Source organism: Colletotrichum costaricense, assembly GCF_030867565.1.
Source record: "Colletotrichum costaricense strain IMI 309622 chromosome Unknown Scaffold_11.1, whole genome shotgun sequence".
NCBI classification, from domain to species: Eukaryota; Fungi; Ascomycota; class Sordariomycetes; order Glomerellales; family Glomerellaceae; genus Colletotrichum; species Colletotrichum costaricense.
Genome location: NW_026848240.1, coordinates 33,087 through 48,245, shown reverse-complemented (window position 1 = coordinate 48,245; position 15,159 = coordinate 33,087). Strand labels below are relative to the sequence as shown.

The 15,159-nt window shown below is 50.4% G+C and overlaps 7 protein-coding genes across 7 annotated transcripts; 3 read left to right on the top strand and 4 right to left on the bottom strand.

The window, feature by feature from the left end:
- Positions 1-770: 770 nt before the first annotated feature.
- On the top strand, positions 771-1,779 carry CCOS01_10375 (uncharacterized protein; the record flags this gene model as incomplete). The annotated part of the gene is made up of 3 exons (XM_060458531.1): positions 771-876; positions 935-1,146; positions 1,186-1,779. 3 exons carry the CDS (start codon positions 771-773, stop codon positions 1,777-1,779), a joined length of 912 nt encoding a protein of 303 aa, XP_060310333.1.
- A 169-nt stretch (positions 1,780-1,948) lies between these two features.
- On the bottom strand, positions 1,949-3,660 carry CCOS01_10374 (uncharacterized protein; the record flags this gene model as incomplete). The annotated part of the gene is made up of 5 exons (XM_060458530.1): positions 1,949-2,221; positions 2,276-2,872; positions 2,930-3,185; positions 3,239-3,457; positions 3,521-3,660. The coding sequence occupies 5 exons, from the start codon at positions 3,658-3,660 to the stop codon at positions 1,949-1,951; spliced, it is 1,485 nt and encodes a 494-aa protein (XP_060310332.1).
- A 563-nt stretch (positions 3,661-4,223) lies between these two features.
- Positions 4,224-6,098, bottom strand: CCOS01_10373 (uncharacterized protein; the record flags this gene model as incomplete). The annotated part of the gene is made up of 1 exon (XM_060458529.1): positions 4,224-6,098. One exon carries the CDS (start codon positions 6,096-6,098, stop codon positions 4,224-4,226), a length of 1,875 nt encoding a protein of 624 aa, XP_060310331.1.
- A 754-nt stretch (positions 6,099-6,852) lies between these two features.
- CCOS01_10372 (metal-dependent amidase/aminoacylase/carboxypeptidase) lies at positions 6,853-8,220 on the top strand (the record flags this gene model as incomplete). Its single annotated transcript, XM_060458528.1, has 2 exons — positions 6,853-7,808; positions 7,863-8,220. 2 exons carry the CDS (start codon positions 6,853-6,855, stop codon positions 8,218-8,220), a joined length of 1,314 nt encoding a protein of 437 aa, XP_060310330.1.
- Positions 8,221-8,361: 141 nt separating this feature from the next.
- On the bottom strand, positions 8,362-9,018 carry CCOS01_10371 (DUF218 domain-containing protein; the record flags this gene model as incomplete). The annotated part of the gene is made up of 1 exon (XM_060458527.1): positions 8,362-9,018. One exon carries the CDS (start codon positions 9,016-9,018, stop codon positions 8,362-8,364), a length of 657 nt encoding a protein of 218 aa, XP_060310329.1.
- A 450-nt stretch (positions 9,019-9,468) lies between these two features.
- CCOS01_10370 (glycosyl hydrolase family 3 N terminal domain-containing protein) lies at positions 9,469-11,882 on the bottom strand (the record flags this gene model as incomplete). The annotated part of the gene is made up of 3 exons (XM_060458526.1): positions 9,469-10,187; positions 10,250-11,707; positions 11,759-11,882. The coding sequence occupies 3 exons, from the start codon at positions 11,880-11,882 to the stop codon at positions 9,469-9,471; spliced, it is 2,301 nt and encodes a 766-aa protein (XP_060310328.1).
- Positions 11,883-13,920: 2,038 nt separating this feature from the next.
- On the top strand, positions 13,921-14,535 carry CCOS01_10369 (GDSL-like Lipase/Acylhydrolase; the record flags this gene model as incomplete). Its single annotated transcript, XM_060458525.1, has 1 exon — positions 13,921-14,535. One exon carries the CDS (start codon positions 13,921-13,923, stop codon positions 14,533-14,535), a length of 615 nt encoding a protein of 204 aa, XP_060310327.1.
- Positions 14,536-15,159: the final 624 nt, after the last annotated feature.

Genomic DNA, 15,159 nt, shown 5'->3' with positions numbered 1-15,159 from the left:
TTGCGTAATTCAAGGAGGTAATGAACATAGTATGGAATTACTCTTTCAAACAAAGTCTACAGGGCCATGTTACCAATTCGCTAGAGTCTGTCAAACCTACCAAAGCCTTGAAATCGGAGTGTTGATGGCTTGAACCACCGTCGTGCTTGTTCGTCCAGCCTGAGATCACAGAGTCTTTGGTAAAACTCCAGCCGCGGCCCCATCCTCAGCAAATCTGACAGCGAAAGTGCATCGCCGAAGCTGAGCTTGTTTTCTTCCTTTCCTTTCGGATGAAATTCTCCGACAACATCCTGATCCTTGCTGGCATATTGAGGTACACGTTTTGCTTCCACGTGGGCATCGGAACCTGGCACGAAGATTGTGAAGACCAATTAAAACACCCACGACCATAGCGGCAAGACCCCACACAAATGAACACCCTCATTGGTCTTGAACATCTCCGGCTGATTGGGAGGTTCGTCCGGAAGAGGGAAAGCCTTGTAAGCCCATTGCAGGAGCTCCACTTCCAGAGGATGAAGGAGTTGGACAATCCCTTGACACACCCTTGGCAGTTAGCAGGATGCAACAACAACAATTTCGTCTGAGATTCCATCAACGTCCTTCACTCAAACTCATCTTCTATCTATACAGATTATTTCGAACGAAAGTTGTACCTTCCATCTGGCTGAAATACGTCGACTAAAGAACCTGACGCGTCAGCCGCTCCATACTTCTCAAGTTCCGCAATGCATGCTTTGGAAAGGGAACCACAAATGATTGTCTCGGCACCCATGCTTCATTCCTCGGAAGCACAATGCCGGGATGATGACTGGACTGGTCTTCGTGATCGAGCGGAAAGACGCAAGAGACAAAATCGCCTCAATGTCAGAGCCTACAGTATGAGGCCACCCAACCAGGCTTAGCACTACTGAGAGATTGCTGACGCGGCTCACAGGAAAGCGAAAGGCTCTCGAATTGCATCAAATTGGGCAGACGGAAACATCAACGCCTGATATGTCATATGAGTCTTCTAACAAAGAATCACGACCTAATCTGAGCTCGGGAACAAGTCTAGATTTTATACAGTGGGCTCCACCGGGACAGCCTGCAGCTGAAGCACACCGCTGTTCAAATCCTCGTTCTGAAAGAGATGAGAGCCAAACTCGCCTGCGTGTCGCTGCGAAGGGGCTTGTGATATTTGCACAGATACAGCGACCTGCACGCAACCACAATAATGGCAAATCGCGCTTAGGAAGGCGTGTGCCGCCTTACTTCCAGAATCCCACTACATGGCTCCCTCTGTATAAGGATCACCTCATCCCGCTGGTATTTTACAATGTCTTCAGGGCTACCATTACCAACATTCATATCCTATCTCTCACGTCTCTGCTCACTAGCCCATGCACACCGGACCTTCACACAACACCACTATTTCCAACACCTTGTCAAGTGCCAGAGACTTTGATGCCTACTCCCACGCAAAGCTCGACACCCCACGAATGTTGGATCGACATTTTCCCATCGGGTGGCATGCGCGATAACGCTATCAAGTTCCGTGATCAGTACAGCCAGCATGATCTTTGTGCTGACTTAGTGGGCTGTCAAGAAGGCGATGCCTGTCTTAATCAACCGGGAATCATTGCTTGGTCAGACCCTTGGCATCCTGATGGTTGGGAGGTCACAGAAAGGTTTGTCGAGAAATGGGGCTTTTTACTCAAGGGTTGTGAGGATGTCATGAGAGCGACCAACAAATGGCGCGCAATGAGGGACGAGGAACCGCTTGTATGGGAGCTGGAGTAATCTTTTTTGTCGCTGGACTCTTCATGGCCGCAGATATTGCGCCATGTCTGCACATGATGCTTTGTTCTATGAATTCGTTGATCATGCATTGATTTTGATAATCGAACAAAGATTTGCGAAGCAACCAGCAGTGTCCATACCACATCTACCCCTGACCTATGACGCATGGTCAGTAGACATATCTAAACTGGGGAATTTCCTTGTCCGTTTTATCAAGTAGGTTCAGAGACACATCATTTCCAACGCCTGCGTCAAGCTCCCCTCCAATGCTGTCGCGTCGCTTATTTTCCCACACTAGATAGTAACGAAGGACGAAGCACATCAGGACTCCAAGACTATAACATATCAACATGGCTAAGAAACCAGAGCTGTAAGACGGTGCTTCCCACTCGAAGAATAGTTGCGGACCGATGATGTTACCAGCACAGTAGGCGATGAAAATCTGTTGAACTCAAATCAGTCTCAGACCCACTGACAATGGGAATGTCATACGTACCATCGCATTCACTGTAGTCTTTTTGGTGAATCCGCCAAAGTTTCCAGAAGACATGGACAGGATCATGGGGAAATTGGCACTGTACGCGATCGTCAGGCAGTACCCCATAAACCGTGCCCACTTGAGTTCTGATTGTATCTGGCGAACCATGGCAGCACCAGCGATAGAGATGGCAAGATTTAGTGCCATCCAATAGGTGCGACTATTGCGGAAGTAGGTGCTTCCTCCAGTGGCCATCAAGACAAATATGAGCTGAAAGACCGACCCCAGCATCTGCACAAGGAGGGTGTTGAGAGTGCTGAAGCCCATTCCTTTGATAACGATGGAACCGAACCCATGGACGCCACCATTGGCAATCTGGGCGCTGATCTGAATACCGAAGAGTAGCCAAGCTTTGATGTCGGTCAAGGCCTCCACGCACTGATACAACTTGAACATGTCACTTTTGATTCCCGTCATGTTTTCCTCGACACGCTCAATGGCCTTGATACGATCAGCTTCGCTGAGAAATCGAGCCTTCATCGGCGTGTCAGGTAAGAGGAAAAAAATTGCAAATGACCAGGCTGTAGTGATTCCGCCAAAGATAAGAAAGACGGCCTGTACTCGCAGGAATCAGCAACTTATTCGCTGGCGGATTGTAGATGAAGTAGATACCTTCCATGGAGCTATACTATCAACGTGACCGATAGCATAGGCAACAACTCCCCCGAAGATGCCGGCAACAGTGTTGCCAAGGAACCAGGCGCCATGTCGTAGAGGCTGCTCTGAGCGTTTGTACCACATGGAGATAACGATACTGAGGCCCGGCGCGATGGCGGCCTCGGAAACACCCAGCATGATTCTGTTTGCCAATAAACCACCAGCGTTGGAGCAAAGCGCAGTGAACATGAGAATAATTCCCCAAGCAAGACTTTGCAGGTCAGTCGTGCATCTTAGCTTCGTCGGCTAGGGAAAAGTGCTTACACCGAGACCGCAATCATCTTGCCGACAGGAAGTCTGACCATCATGACTCCTGCAGGGTACGAAGCAATAAGGTAACCAAAGTAGTAGATACTACTTGCCCAAGAGTACTCGGACCCATTTAGATGCAAGTCATCCCGCAAGCCCATGATAGCCGTGTAGCTAAGAGCAGATTTGTCAAGAAATTGGAAAAGGTACGACATGGCCATTACTGGTAAAAGACTGTGGCTTGAAATTAGGATATATCTCGGCGTAGGAGAGGTTGATTGAGGACTCCGTAATTACCATAAATCGATCCTTCGGAGAATCCTCTTGTCTTCGCTGTAAGCCAGACCTCGGATCGAGGTGGTGCCTTCGCCAATATCTTTCAATGTCTCATCGGCTGGGCCTAGGCCTAGATTAGGCTTGCCACCTTTCTCTGACATATTGAAGGTAAGGATGAATGAATCGCGAGCGGTAAAGGAGAATACGCAATTCTGCAGGAGGTTAACGATGAGAGCCCCCGTGAACTTTAGTGAGGAAGCAAATTCGATAAGCGAATAAGGTCATGCTATTTATGCGCCGCCTTCTGGAAGCTCGTCGTTCCAATCAGTTCAAGCTTAGACGCAATTGGCGCAGCCCTGTTCACTCAGATGGCAGTGCGGCCTCGGTCAAAGCCTCGTGAAAGTGCCGGAATTGGCCACTTGCGATGATATTGTGGGGTTGATAGTAAAGTCATCGCGGAACCAACAACTGTCTGGCCGGAAGTCGTGTTCCAATACGATGCCTCTGACTAGTGGCTGATCAACTTGTCACTGATAGCCGACGCAGCTCTGGGGGCATGGACATTAGCCGATCCACATGTCCGCCGTGCCGGCCCATGTCATATTCCAACGATGCGGGGAAACATGCCGGACTCTAGTTTTGAAGGAACATGGCTATCGCGGCCGTCGACGCTACTCAAGCCTGCTTGGGGGAACCGGACAAACACCGAACTCATACTGGTGACTCAGATAACAAAGAGGCCCACTTCGCCGGATTGGAAACGCTCACGAACGTCTACCCGTCTCGCAAGATTGTTCTGCATCTCTATGATGTCCTTGAGAAAGACATGGGCCCTGTCGAGGTTCTTACTGAATCGACTCATAGCCTGAAAGCGGCTGATAACCCATTCGCGGTGCAGTAAGTCGTCTGTCTCCAGAGCAACCATGAAGAGTGGCCACGCAATGCGTGTCATGGCCTCATCGCCTTCATGCTTGAAGGCCTGGAAAGCCAGATTCATGATTTCTCGCAAAGCGTTTCGTTGACGAGCTGAGAGCATTGGCGTGGCATCAAATCGCGTCAAACGAAGAAATTCAAGAACGACGGCATGATAGTGAGGTACAATGCCGCGAATGTTGGCTACTAGCCGATGTGAGTTATTCGTGCTGATGGAAAGCTCTGCTGCGACCTCCAGTAGTTCGGTGAATTTCCAACCCACTTGTTGAATGGTCATATCAACAGCCATGACGCGGTGTTGCTGCGAGGCATCATCTTCATGTATGAGATTAGCGAGCTGGGCAATCATAAAGCGCAATTGGCCGCATGCTCCCAAAAGAGCATAAACATTCCTATTCTCCACATCGTCAAGAAGCTCCGCTTGGGGGTATGAATCAGCCCACATACTCCGGTAAAGTGGATTGGAGAAACGGTGTAACCTCTCGAAGGCGTCGAGCGGTTGAAAGGGGCTGGATATTCCACTGCTAACTTGGCCATCGAGGGCACCCATGATTTTGTGGAGGGCGCAGTTGAGTTGTCCGCCAAGGCCGTATGAAGCGGCAGCGGCATCATGTAGCGCGATCCAAACAAGCATTCTTGCCGAGTACAGAGATAGGCGGGAACCACTCGCATCTTGTCCTCGCCTCGTGAGGGCTAAGCTTTTCCGATTCGCCTCCGGTGAGGGCGCCGGTAATTGAAGCAGTAAATCCTTGAAGCGGTGTTGTAATATCAAACTCGCACCGACGAGATGATTGGACAAGCCCTGGCACTTTCCATCTCCATACTTTTGTTCATAGAGAAGCATGAGATACAATCCTGTACAGACTGCATCAAGATCCAGCTGACCATTGTCCTCACCTCCGATGGTGTCGGCCATCATTCGGAGGGCGGAAGAGTAATGCTGAATGGGCGTTTTTGGGCCACGCGCCTCTTCTGCATTTTTGTTGCGCCGGAACTCCAGCTCCCGCCCCCCAAGAGCAAGTACCACATGCATGACCATAGCATCGGTCTGGGCAATGTCGAACATGATGGAGTACAGCGAGTAATCCGGATTCTTGGTGTGGTTCTGTTTGGCGAATGATGTGCGAAAGTACCGGATTGCCTCGTGATCAGCCGACGAAAGATCGAGTGAGCAAGCCCCCATCCCCGGAGCCGACGGATTAAACAAAGATAGAGCCTTGGACTGATCGAGCTGAGACATTGTCTGCACCCATGTCGGCAAGCTGAGTGACGTGCCAACTCCTCCAGCCGACGAGGAAGACGATGACGAGTCGGGGTGAGACGAAAAGAGCCGATCTTTGCGTGTCTTGCCCCTCTTCGTAAGCTTGACGCGAGGTGCATAGTCGCAAAGAAGCCGCAGACGTGTGCAACGATGACAATTTGGCCGCTGCTCATCACATTTGACCTTCTTTGTGCGACAAGTCCAACACCCATTTCTCGAACGTGGTCCACTCCGACCCTCGCCCGTGCGCGCCGCCGTCGCCGCTGCTGCGGACGCGGTGGTACCGACAAATCCGGCGGCGTCTAGGGGGGGCCGTTCATCGGTAATAATGGGGAGACCGTCGGCTGAAACCGAGCTTGTGCTGCCGGGTGAGCTCCCGTCGGCTTCGGAGGGAGAAGCGCTCATTGGTAGTGTCTAACCAACTGATTCGAGGTCGGCTGTATCGGCGAGTAGAGACTTCCAACTGAAGCACTTGAGTGGGGATCGAGGGCTAGGGTGTTCACCGAACTCCCAAATGAACAACGTTACTGCGTAGGCGCGTCTGGGGAAAAGAGGATAATTCGAGTGGAAATTGTGGATGATATGACTGAAATGCCTCCGGCGCGCCGCCGCTGGAACTCATGAAGGATTGAATTAGCCGACGAGGGAATACGGAAGTGGAACGAGAATTTCATAATATCAGCAGAAGGAAGGGATGATAAGAAAAGCTGACTGACAGATTGAAAGCAAGGCACGGAGTAATGAGCTTAGCCATTAGCAATACCGTGTGGTGAGTAGCGGTTAAGTCTCATCGAATGGAAACAAACCAAAATTGCCGACCATCGGCTATCTTCCGTGCCTATCTGGAAATTGTCAAGACTGGAGGGTCTCCTGGTCGGCTGGCTAGAAGCACCGATTGCCGATGGGTGGCACCCCCGTCTCAGCTGCGGAGCGCAAGCTCTCCACACCAGTGCGCAGGAGATGTCTTGACGGGAACAAATGAACGTGTTGGAGTTAGGCCTTTAAAACATGTTGATGAGCAGTCAATGATTTTGAAGAGCAGTATACTTCACATTCATCGAGGAGGCTCCTCCATCTCGAATTCTATCTCGCCAATCTTTGGCATTTCTTGAAATCGTTTCGCTGCGAGTAAGGGATTCACGCTTCGAATCCTATCACCATGTCTATTATTCAAACCCCGGTCGCCGCTAATGCTGCTGGGGAGCAACAGAGCGCCAACCCGGGTCCCAAACGAGTGCAAGGGGCTTTTGACTTCGAACAGGCCCGCAAGATCATCAACGCACACCTCGATGACCTAGACTCTTCTCTTCACAACGACGTCAACAAACAGCTGCACGCAAATCCGGAAACTGCATACAAGGAATTCTTTGCCCACGGCACCCTCACAGCTTACTTGGAAAAGCAAGGGTTCTCCGTCAAAAAGCATACCTATGGCCTCGAAACGAGCTTCGAGGCCGAAATAGGCAGTGGCGGCCGTCAAGTCGTTGTTTGCGCTGAATACGATGCTCTACCAGACATCGGCCATGCCTGCGGACACAACCTGATTGCAACGTCCTCAATTGCTGCATTCTTGGGGGCTGCTCGCACACTCGTCGACTTGAGGATCCCTGGGCGCCTACGCATTCTCGGAACCCCAGCCGAAGAAGGTGGAGGCGGTAAAGCGAAACTCATTGATGCCGGTGCTTTCAACCCCCCCGAGGATATCGCAGCGGCCATCATGGCGCATCCAACTGCAGCTCATCAGGGCGGTAGTGGAGATGGTTCCTCAGGGCTGGCAGGCTTTAAGCTCATTGCAAGCCATAAGTTCCGCGTTGAATTCCGTGGGAAGCCCGCTCATGCAGCAGGCGAGCCATGGAAAGGGTTGAACGCGTTGGATGCGGCTGTAGCAGCCTACAACAATGTGGCTCTCCTCAGGCAGCAAATTCAGTCAGACGAAAGAGTTCATGGTGTAATCGAAGTCGGCGGCACCGTTCCCAACGTCATCACGGATTATACCCGCATGAATTGGAATGTCCGCAGCCCAACAATTGAGCGCGCCGATGCACTGTTAAACAGGGTTAAGGCATGCTTGGAAGCAGGCGCAGCCGCGACGGGCTGCGAGATCAACTACATTGTGTAAATGTTATGAGCGCTGCAATTCTTATGACTCTACTGATGCGGTGTTTACAGGGCGCCGACGTACATGAACCTACGAGCTAATAACACCCTATGCAAGACATATGTGGAAGATATGGCCGCGATCGGTCAGACAATACAGCTTCATCAGGCAAAACCATTCAACGCCTCGACGGATATGGGAAACGTGTCCTATCACGTGCCTAGCTTCCACGGCGCCTTCGTCATCCCGACCTCGCCAGATGTGGCAGGCCACAATCCCAAATTCGCGGCCGCTGCTGCAACTGACGAAGCTCACAAAGCGGCTCTCATGTGCGCCAAGGGTATGGCAATGCTTGCCGTAAGAGTGCTTGTCGACGATGACATTGCATCACAAGCAAGGGCGGACTTTGGAAGCCCGGATGAAGAGTGAAAAAAGGCTTAAGAGGAAGCCATATTGAACACTTGGAACGAGGGGTGCCATAATCTGAGGTATCCTAAGAAGGAGCTTCCATTCAGAACCGTAATAAAAGAAAATGGTTTGCAAGATTCTATCAATAAAATGGGCCATTAATCAGGGTAAATGCCCATCGTAGCCAGCGTTAATGAGCCTTTGGTTTGCCTCCCAGACCTCGGAAGGAATCCTTTGCTCAACTTGAAAGCCCTTTGCTGGGTACTCTCGGATTCTCACCAAGTCCCCGACCATGATCTCAATAACTAAGTCACGAGGGTTTTCCTCATTCGGATATTGGGCGAATCCCAGTTCAGGGCTTGTCACAGTGAACACTGTTTTGGGGTCCGGCCATTGTTTGCTGAAGGTTGCATATGTTCTCCTTTCCATATATGGCTTCTGAACAAGCACGAAGCTCGTGGCCTCGAGCTCTAGTTCTTTCAAAAGGGCATGGGTGAACCGAACATTTTCGCCAGTGTTGCTCGAGTTTGGCTCCACGATGATCTTGTCGGCCGGAACCCCTAACTCCCTGGCAATACATGCAAATATCTCGGCTTCTGGTTTCGCAAAACGATTTGCCGTAAGTTTCCCTGATCCGCCAGAGTAGATGAGATATTCTCCATAACCAGCGAGGAAAAGCTGTGCTGCGCGTGTAGCTACTCGTGTGTCGAGACTACAAAGGCAGAAGATGGCCTTAGCAGGACTGACAGCCATATGCATTCGATGATATTCATAGACGATCTCCGCATCTACATTGATCTGAGATGATTTCGAAGGCATGTTGAGGTAGGAGGTGTTTATAGTGGTGCCGGAGGGCTCTCGCAGAAGCTTGCCGTGATGAAAAGAAGAGAATGAGAAAGGGAAGGTAGAAGAGTAAAGAAATGAGTTGGCCTTAGTCAGCGCATGGTGTAATCTACTTACCTGGGGACTTTAGGCCGGACGTGGCTAAGGGGGGTTGTATCTGCAGTAAACTATGTGGCGTCGCATCGATGACATGCAGGGGACGAGGCATTCATGTGGCTTGCTGATCATGCCAATACATGTAATTATTTTGTACCGTCCCTGTCAACACCTAATTAACAGATGAACTCGACGCAGCAAGACTTTCCTATCAGCGAGATCATCAGACAAAGAGTCAGGACACGATGCAAGAATGAGATGAAATACTCATATCATTGAATTATTGACAAGATTACCTCAAGGGCTGATTACCAAGTAAACTATAGTACGCTACTTAATCTCAATAGTGTTCTGCAGAACCAGATTTCTGCTCGATGATCCAGACCACACGTTATAAGTTCCTCGGCGTAAACGCCACTGCTGAACTTCGACATCCCAGATGCTAAGATCACGTCTGGTGAGTTCAAAGGCGACCGACTGCGTCTGCCCACTTGAAAGAAAGACGCGGGAGAAGCCGCGAAGCTGTCGAATAGGCGTGTCGTCACCCGGAACTCCGATGTACAGCTGTGCAACCTCTGCTCCATCCACGTCACCGGTATTAGTGAGAGACACCTTTGCAACTGCAACGGTTTCCCACAGTGATGGATGGCTACCCTGCACGATCGACACATTGGGATCGGGGTACTCTGATGTATCCGCGTCAGCCGTGAGCTCAACGGACAAGTCAGCAAAGCTGAAAGTGGTGTATGAGAGGCCAAAGCCAAACTCATAGCGGGGAGTGATATTGTGTGCATCGAAGTAACGGTAATCGATGTACAGGCCTTCGGTGAAGTTACTGTCAGGGAAGAAGTCATCCGAGGCACTGGAGTTCAGATGGCTGCCATAGTCCGACTCCTGCCGAGCAATAGTGAAAGGCAGCTTTCCAGATGGATTAATGTCGCCCCATAGTACGTCCACAAGGCTGTGGCCGCTCTCCTGGCCAGGAAGCCCGGCAAAAAGGACAGCAGTGACGTTAGGGTGTTCGATCCACGCATCAACAGTGCGAATGCCTGGGATTCATTAGCATCCAAAAGGGTCCTGCAGTAGATATGTCTCGCTTTATTCCACTTACCGGCCGAGTGAATCACGACTACAGTATTTGAACAGTTTGCGGCTACGTTCTGCACAAGGTTGTCGCTGAATTCATCCGTGAGGCTCAGGCGATCAAAGCTCTCAGAGGCATACGCGTTGATAAAAACAAGGCAGGCTTCAGAGTTGACGTAGGGTGGAGAGGGGTTTTCAGAGTAGAAGTTCCATCGTAGGATGCCTCGATTCTTGGAAATTCGCTCTTGGATCGCCTGGAATGGTGAGACCACATATGGGGGAGTACTGCCGCCAGAGCCACCACCGGTGATCAGTGTCCCATTGAATGTTTCCCAGCCGAAGTTGACTTCGTAACCGCCGCCATAGCGACTTGGGTTCTCCCAAGGGATCGCCTTGACCGTTGCGTCGTAACCATAGATAGACAGGAACTTGGGATTCTTGAGCGGAAGCGTATGATTGGTGTTCTTTACCAAGACTGTGCCGGCTGCTCCGATTTGACGGATCAAAGAAGCGTGATCATCCTGAACATCGACTGGGTAAGCCTTTTCCAGATTCGAGTGCACTGCTGGAGCAGGGAAGGCATGCTCTTGATGAAGGAAGTGATAGCCAGCGAGGATCCTCGTGGCCATGTCGGATAGTCGATCTTCGGTTACAGAACCATTGTTGACAGCCTCGATCAGCTTGTCCCCCCAGAACCCCTCGTCCGGCATCACCAAGTCCAACCCGGCGTTGGCTGAGGCAACACCGCCCATTTGGCCTTCCCAATCGCTAACAACAAAACCTTCGAAGCCGAGCTCGGTCTTCAATATGCCGTTCAAGAGTTTAGAGTTCTGGCAGCCGTAAGAGTGATTGGATCTCTGGTACGAGCACATGACCGAGGCAGCACCCTCCTTGAGAGAATTCATGAAGGGCCAAACGTAGAGTTCGTGTAGTGCTCTGTCGTCTACGTTTGAACTGATCGCCTCTCCCAGGTCGGATACCCGACGCCGATACTCTTGCTCATTCAAGAGCCAATGTTTGGCAGTGGCGATAACGCCGGCATTCTGGATGCCGCGCGTAATTGCGCCCATGCCAACGCCTGCAAGGTAAGGGTCACTTGACAGTCCCTCCCAGTTGCGCCCACCACGAGCAACCCTCCCGAGAGGGCCAGCAGCCGGCCCTAAAGCGACGTTGATACCTTTTCCGTAGTACTCGTCGCCCAGTGCCTTGCCATACTTGTATAACAGGGCTTTGTCAAAGGTAGCAGCAACGTGGATTCCGGCCGGGAATGCGGAAACGAATTCCTGACCGCGGACTCCGTCTGGTGCATCAGCAAAGCACAGTGCCGGGATTCCGAGTCTAGGAACTTCGCCAGAATTCCCTACGCATGTCCCTGTCCACCCTCGAGTGATATTCGCCTTCTCTTCGACCGTGAGTTGGGAGACCAATGCTCTGGCATGGCGATAGGCAGCGGCCCAACCAGAATTGCTTGAGCCATTACCAATGGCTGCTTCATGTTAGACAAGTCTGAATTTAGCTAATGGTTACGAAGACCTACGAGATGGGTACACTGGCGGACTTCTTCCGTAGTATGGCACCTCAGATGGCGCGGTGCTATTTGACTTCGCCGCGGCCGAAGAGCTGACAAGCGCAACAACAAGCAAGAACCCTGCGATCTTCATGTTCTCAATGAATGCGATGCGACCTTGCCACGTTGAGATCTCGAAGGGCAATCACAAAAGGCACTGGTGAAATGCCACGAGAAATTGACGACGCAGTAGTTTGGAGGAACTTTAATATGTCGACTGCAAATCAAACAAAGACCGAGACAAGATGATGGTCGTCGATCGCTGATTACCGACCAGGAGTATTGCATTGAAAACGTCATCGCCGGTGAAGCAGAGCCCGAGATGGGCAACGGTCAATCGGTCCTATTCATGGGCACCTGCAGAGAGTGGATTAATGACTCGACTTTACCCGGTAACTAATAGCGGTCATCATCAGCCAACTTTGTGTGTGTGATCGTGCTGGTGTAGGTAACAATAAGTTAACCAGCACGGTGGTGAGCCAATGGTCAAGCCGGAAGACCACCGGCGGGGTGACCGGGGCTGCTCCGGTCTACCCCGCGCTGTCCGCATCGGCGACTGCCCGCTACTACACAAACCAAGCTTAAACCCAGGGTTTGGGGTCTTACCGGTGGATAAGTGGACATGTTTCTCCGGGGATTTGCCAGCTTTTGCGTCTGGTGACATTGGACCCAGCCATACGATAATCCAAGCCGAAATGGCGCAACTTTTCCCACCTTGACATTCTGTGGAGTCCTGGAAAGTGGCACATGTCCTCCACCATGCCATTGGGGATTACTTTGAGTAATATTATGATCGTACCAGATAGCTACTAACCAAACAAGGGCGAAGCTACAAGCAGCAGCAGCAGCAGCAGCAGCTCAAGCGTGACAGTGTACATAGACAGAATTCGTGACGCGCCTTCGGGATTTGGCCCTTGGTGGGATTGCCGCAAAGCCACCGCTAGCGCTTGAGGGTCACATTTCGGCTTACTACGCAGCATTGGGCCCCGACCGCGGATGGCCCTTGTCTTTGCGGCTTCTGATTCGGATTGTTGTCTGCGATATCGGCATATGCCAACCTATTGTTGGCAGCTTTCGTTTAAGATCGTCGGCAATACTGCACTGTTGAATCTTGAGATTGACTCCTAAAGCTTATAGTTTTCTCGAAGCCAAAAGAGGATGGACTGGAGGTAATTGGTGATGCCGCTTAGGTCCGGGTATAGCAGGGGTCAATAAGACGGCTAACCCCAAAGTACATAAGGAAGTAATTAGGCAAATCTTTTTGTTTTCTTATTCTTTTCTTATTAAATAAAACGGCCTAGCCACCCAGCTTCAAGCTATTACGAATGCCAAGGCTGCCATCTGATCTTCGTCTCAATATTTCCCATCATTAGACAGACGAATCATCCTAGACGAGCTTGGACCGTTGTAACCAATCGTGTTTTTAGCCGGAGCATGGAAGCTTGTTTGAGGCTTGCTTCGCATTGGAATGGCTTCATCCCTGCTGGAACATTTGTTCTTCTGAACACGCGAAAGCCCATAATTTAAGACGTCTTGAAGTCTTGAATGCCCAATATCAAGGTCATAAAACTCCTGCCACCCTCCATTTCATTGCGACTAGCGACTTCAGTTTATTTAGTCATCTCGTCGCCGAGGCATCAAGCTGGCCATATAGGAAGTCTTAGGCATCAAGACCACGAGTCACTCATGAGTGCTATTACCGCTAGTAAATAACGAGGCGATGCATGTTGTTTTAATGTTGAAATGAATTCATAAACACGGAGAATGGTAAGAGATGTAGGGATGCAGGCTGCAGCCGGAAAGTCTGTGTTGCAGGCCAGCCGGGAGTGAAACGGCTTCCGGTTCCGTGCGAGTATCAGACATCAGCTCGAATGATACTTTTAGGCGCAAGAGCGTCCGAACCCTGAGTTTTCACTCAAAGAACTTTTAGGTATAAGAGACACGTCCCTGGCATCTAAACTCAAATATTGTCGCCTTTAGCTCCCGATCTCATTTGCTTAAGCGCGGTGTCCACATATCCCAACTAATTCGAGATGCGCTGCCCTTTACTTGTTATAATATGCGTCGTGGGCGCGATGGCGGCTCCAAATACTCCACGACAAGAGCCTGGGCCGACCGTACCACTACGTATAATGGCGCTGGGCGCCTCCGTAACCTTCGGTACCGGGTCTTCAACTGGAAACAGCTATCGGAAAGACCTGCAGGACTTACTTGTCTCTAAAGGCATGAATGCTACGTACGTGGGCACAAGAGCCAATGGAAACTTCCCCGACAATGCCGTCGAGGCAACGGGTGGCTTCAAAATTGACCAGATAGCCGCTTCTGCCGACAAGGCTGTACCTATGCTCAAACCAAACCTCGTGTTAGTTGACGCTGGCACCAACAATTGCAACAAAGGTGGAGAGGTACCAGATGCAGGAGCGAATGTCACAGCCATGATCAACAAAATCTATCAACAGAGTCCAGGAGCTACTGTGATTCTTACATCAATTCTTGCCAACAAAGTTCCCGAACAAGATGCATGTCGCGTCAAAATCAACGAACAGTACGCAGCCTTGGCAACACAGTTTCAGCAATCCGGCGCCAAGTTCGCGATGGTTGATATGCGCAGCGCAGACGCTCCGACCCTCGACGATCTTGCCGACACGAGGCATCCTAATGACGGAGGATATGTCAAAATGGCAAATGTCTGGCTCAAAGGAATCCAAGATGTTATGTCTAAAGGGTTTATCACTTTACCGGCTTAAACTTGGAATCAGGGACGGGGAATAACTTTATTAGATAATTAAATCTGATACAATCATCAATCATTCATGGTAATTACGAAAAGAAGCTTTCACTTGTTTTGTACAAAGGTGATGAAGATAGTTCGAGAGGACATTCATCACATTCACGAACGAAAGCAAGTACTGGGATGATACCAGTCAGGATCTTCCAGCTTTTCGGGGAACGTAAATGGCCTACGACTCTTTGAATATCACTGATTACCTACTCGAAAGCATTTGCCTTCTTGTGCGGCGATGTTCAAGAGTTAGCGATGAAAGTCGCTGTTGAAGAGCAAGGGAAACCTAGAGTTTAGTCTTTACCACTCGGTCCACATATGCGAACCTTTTCTTAGTAGGGCCTGCCTCTTCCTCTCGAGCCAATTAGTGATAGAGACACATGAAATCAGCTAGAATATAGCCCTGCGCTACTTTACATATTTCCAAGTGCCATCAAGAGGAGCATTGTGGTTGTTTTTCTTAGAGACTAAAGCAAGACTTGGTGTCCTGGGCTAGGAACTATCACAGAGGGAGAACTAAATGAGAAGAATGAGATGATGAAAAGGGCGTCACGATCGAAAGAAGAGGGTATGATTATTTCGCTGCAAG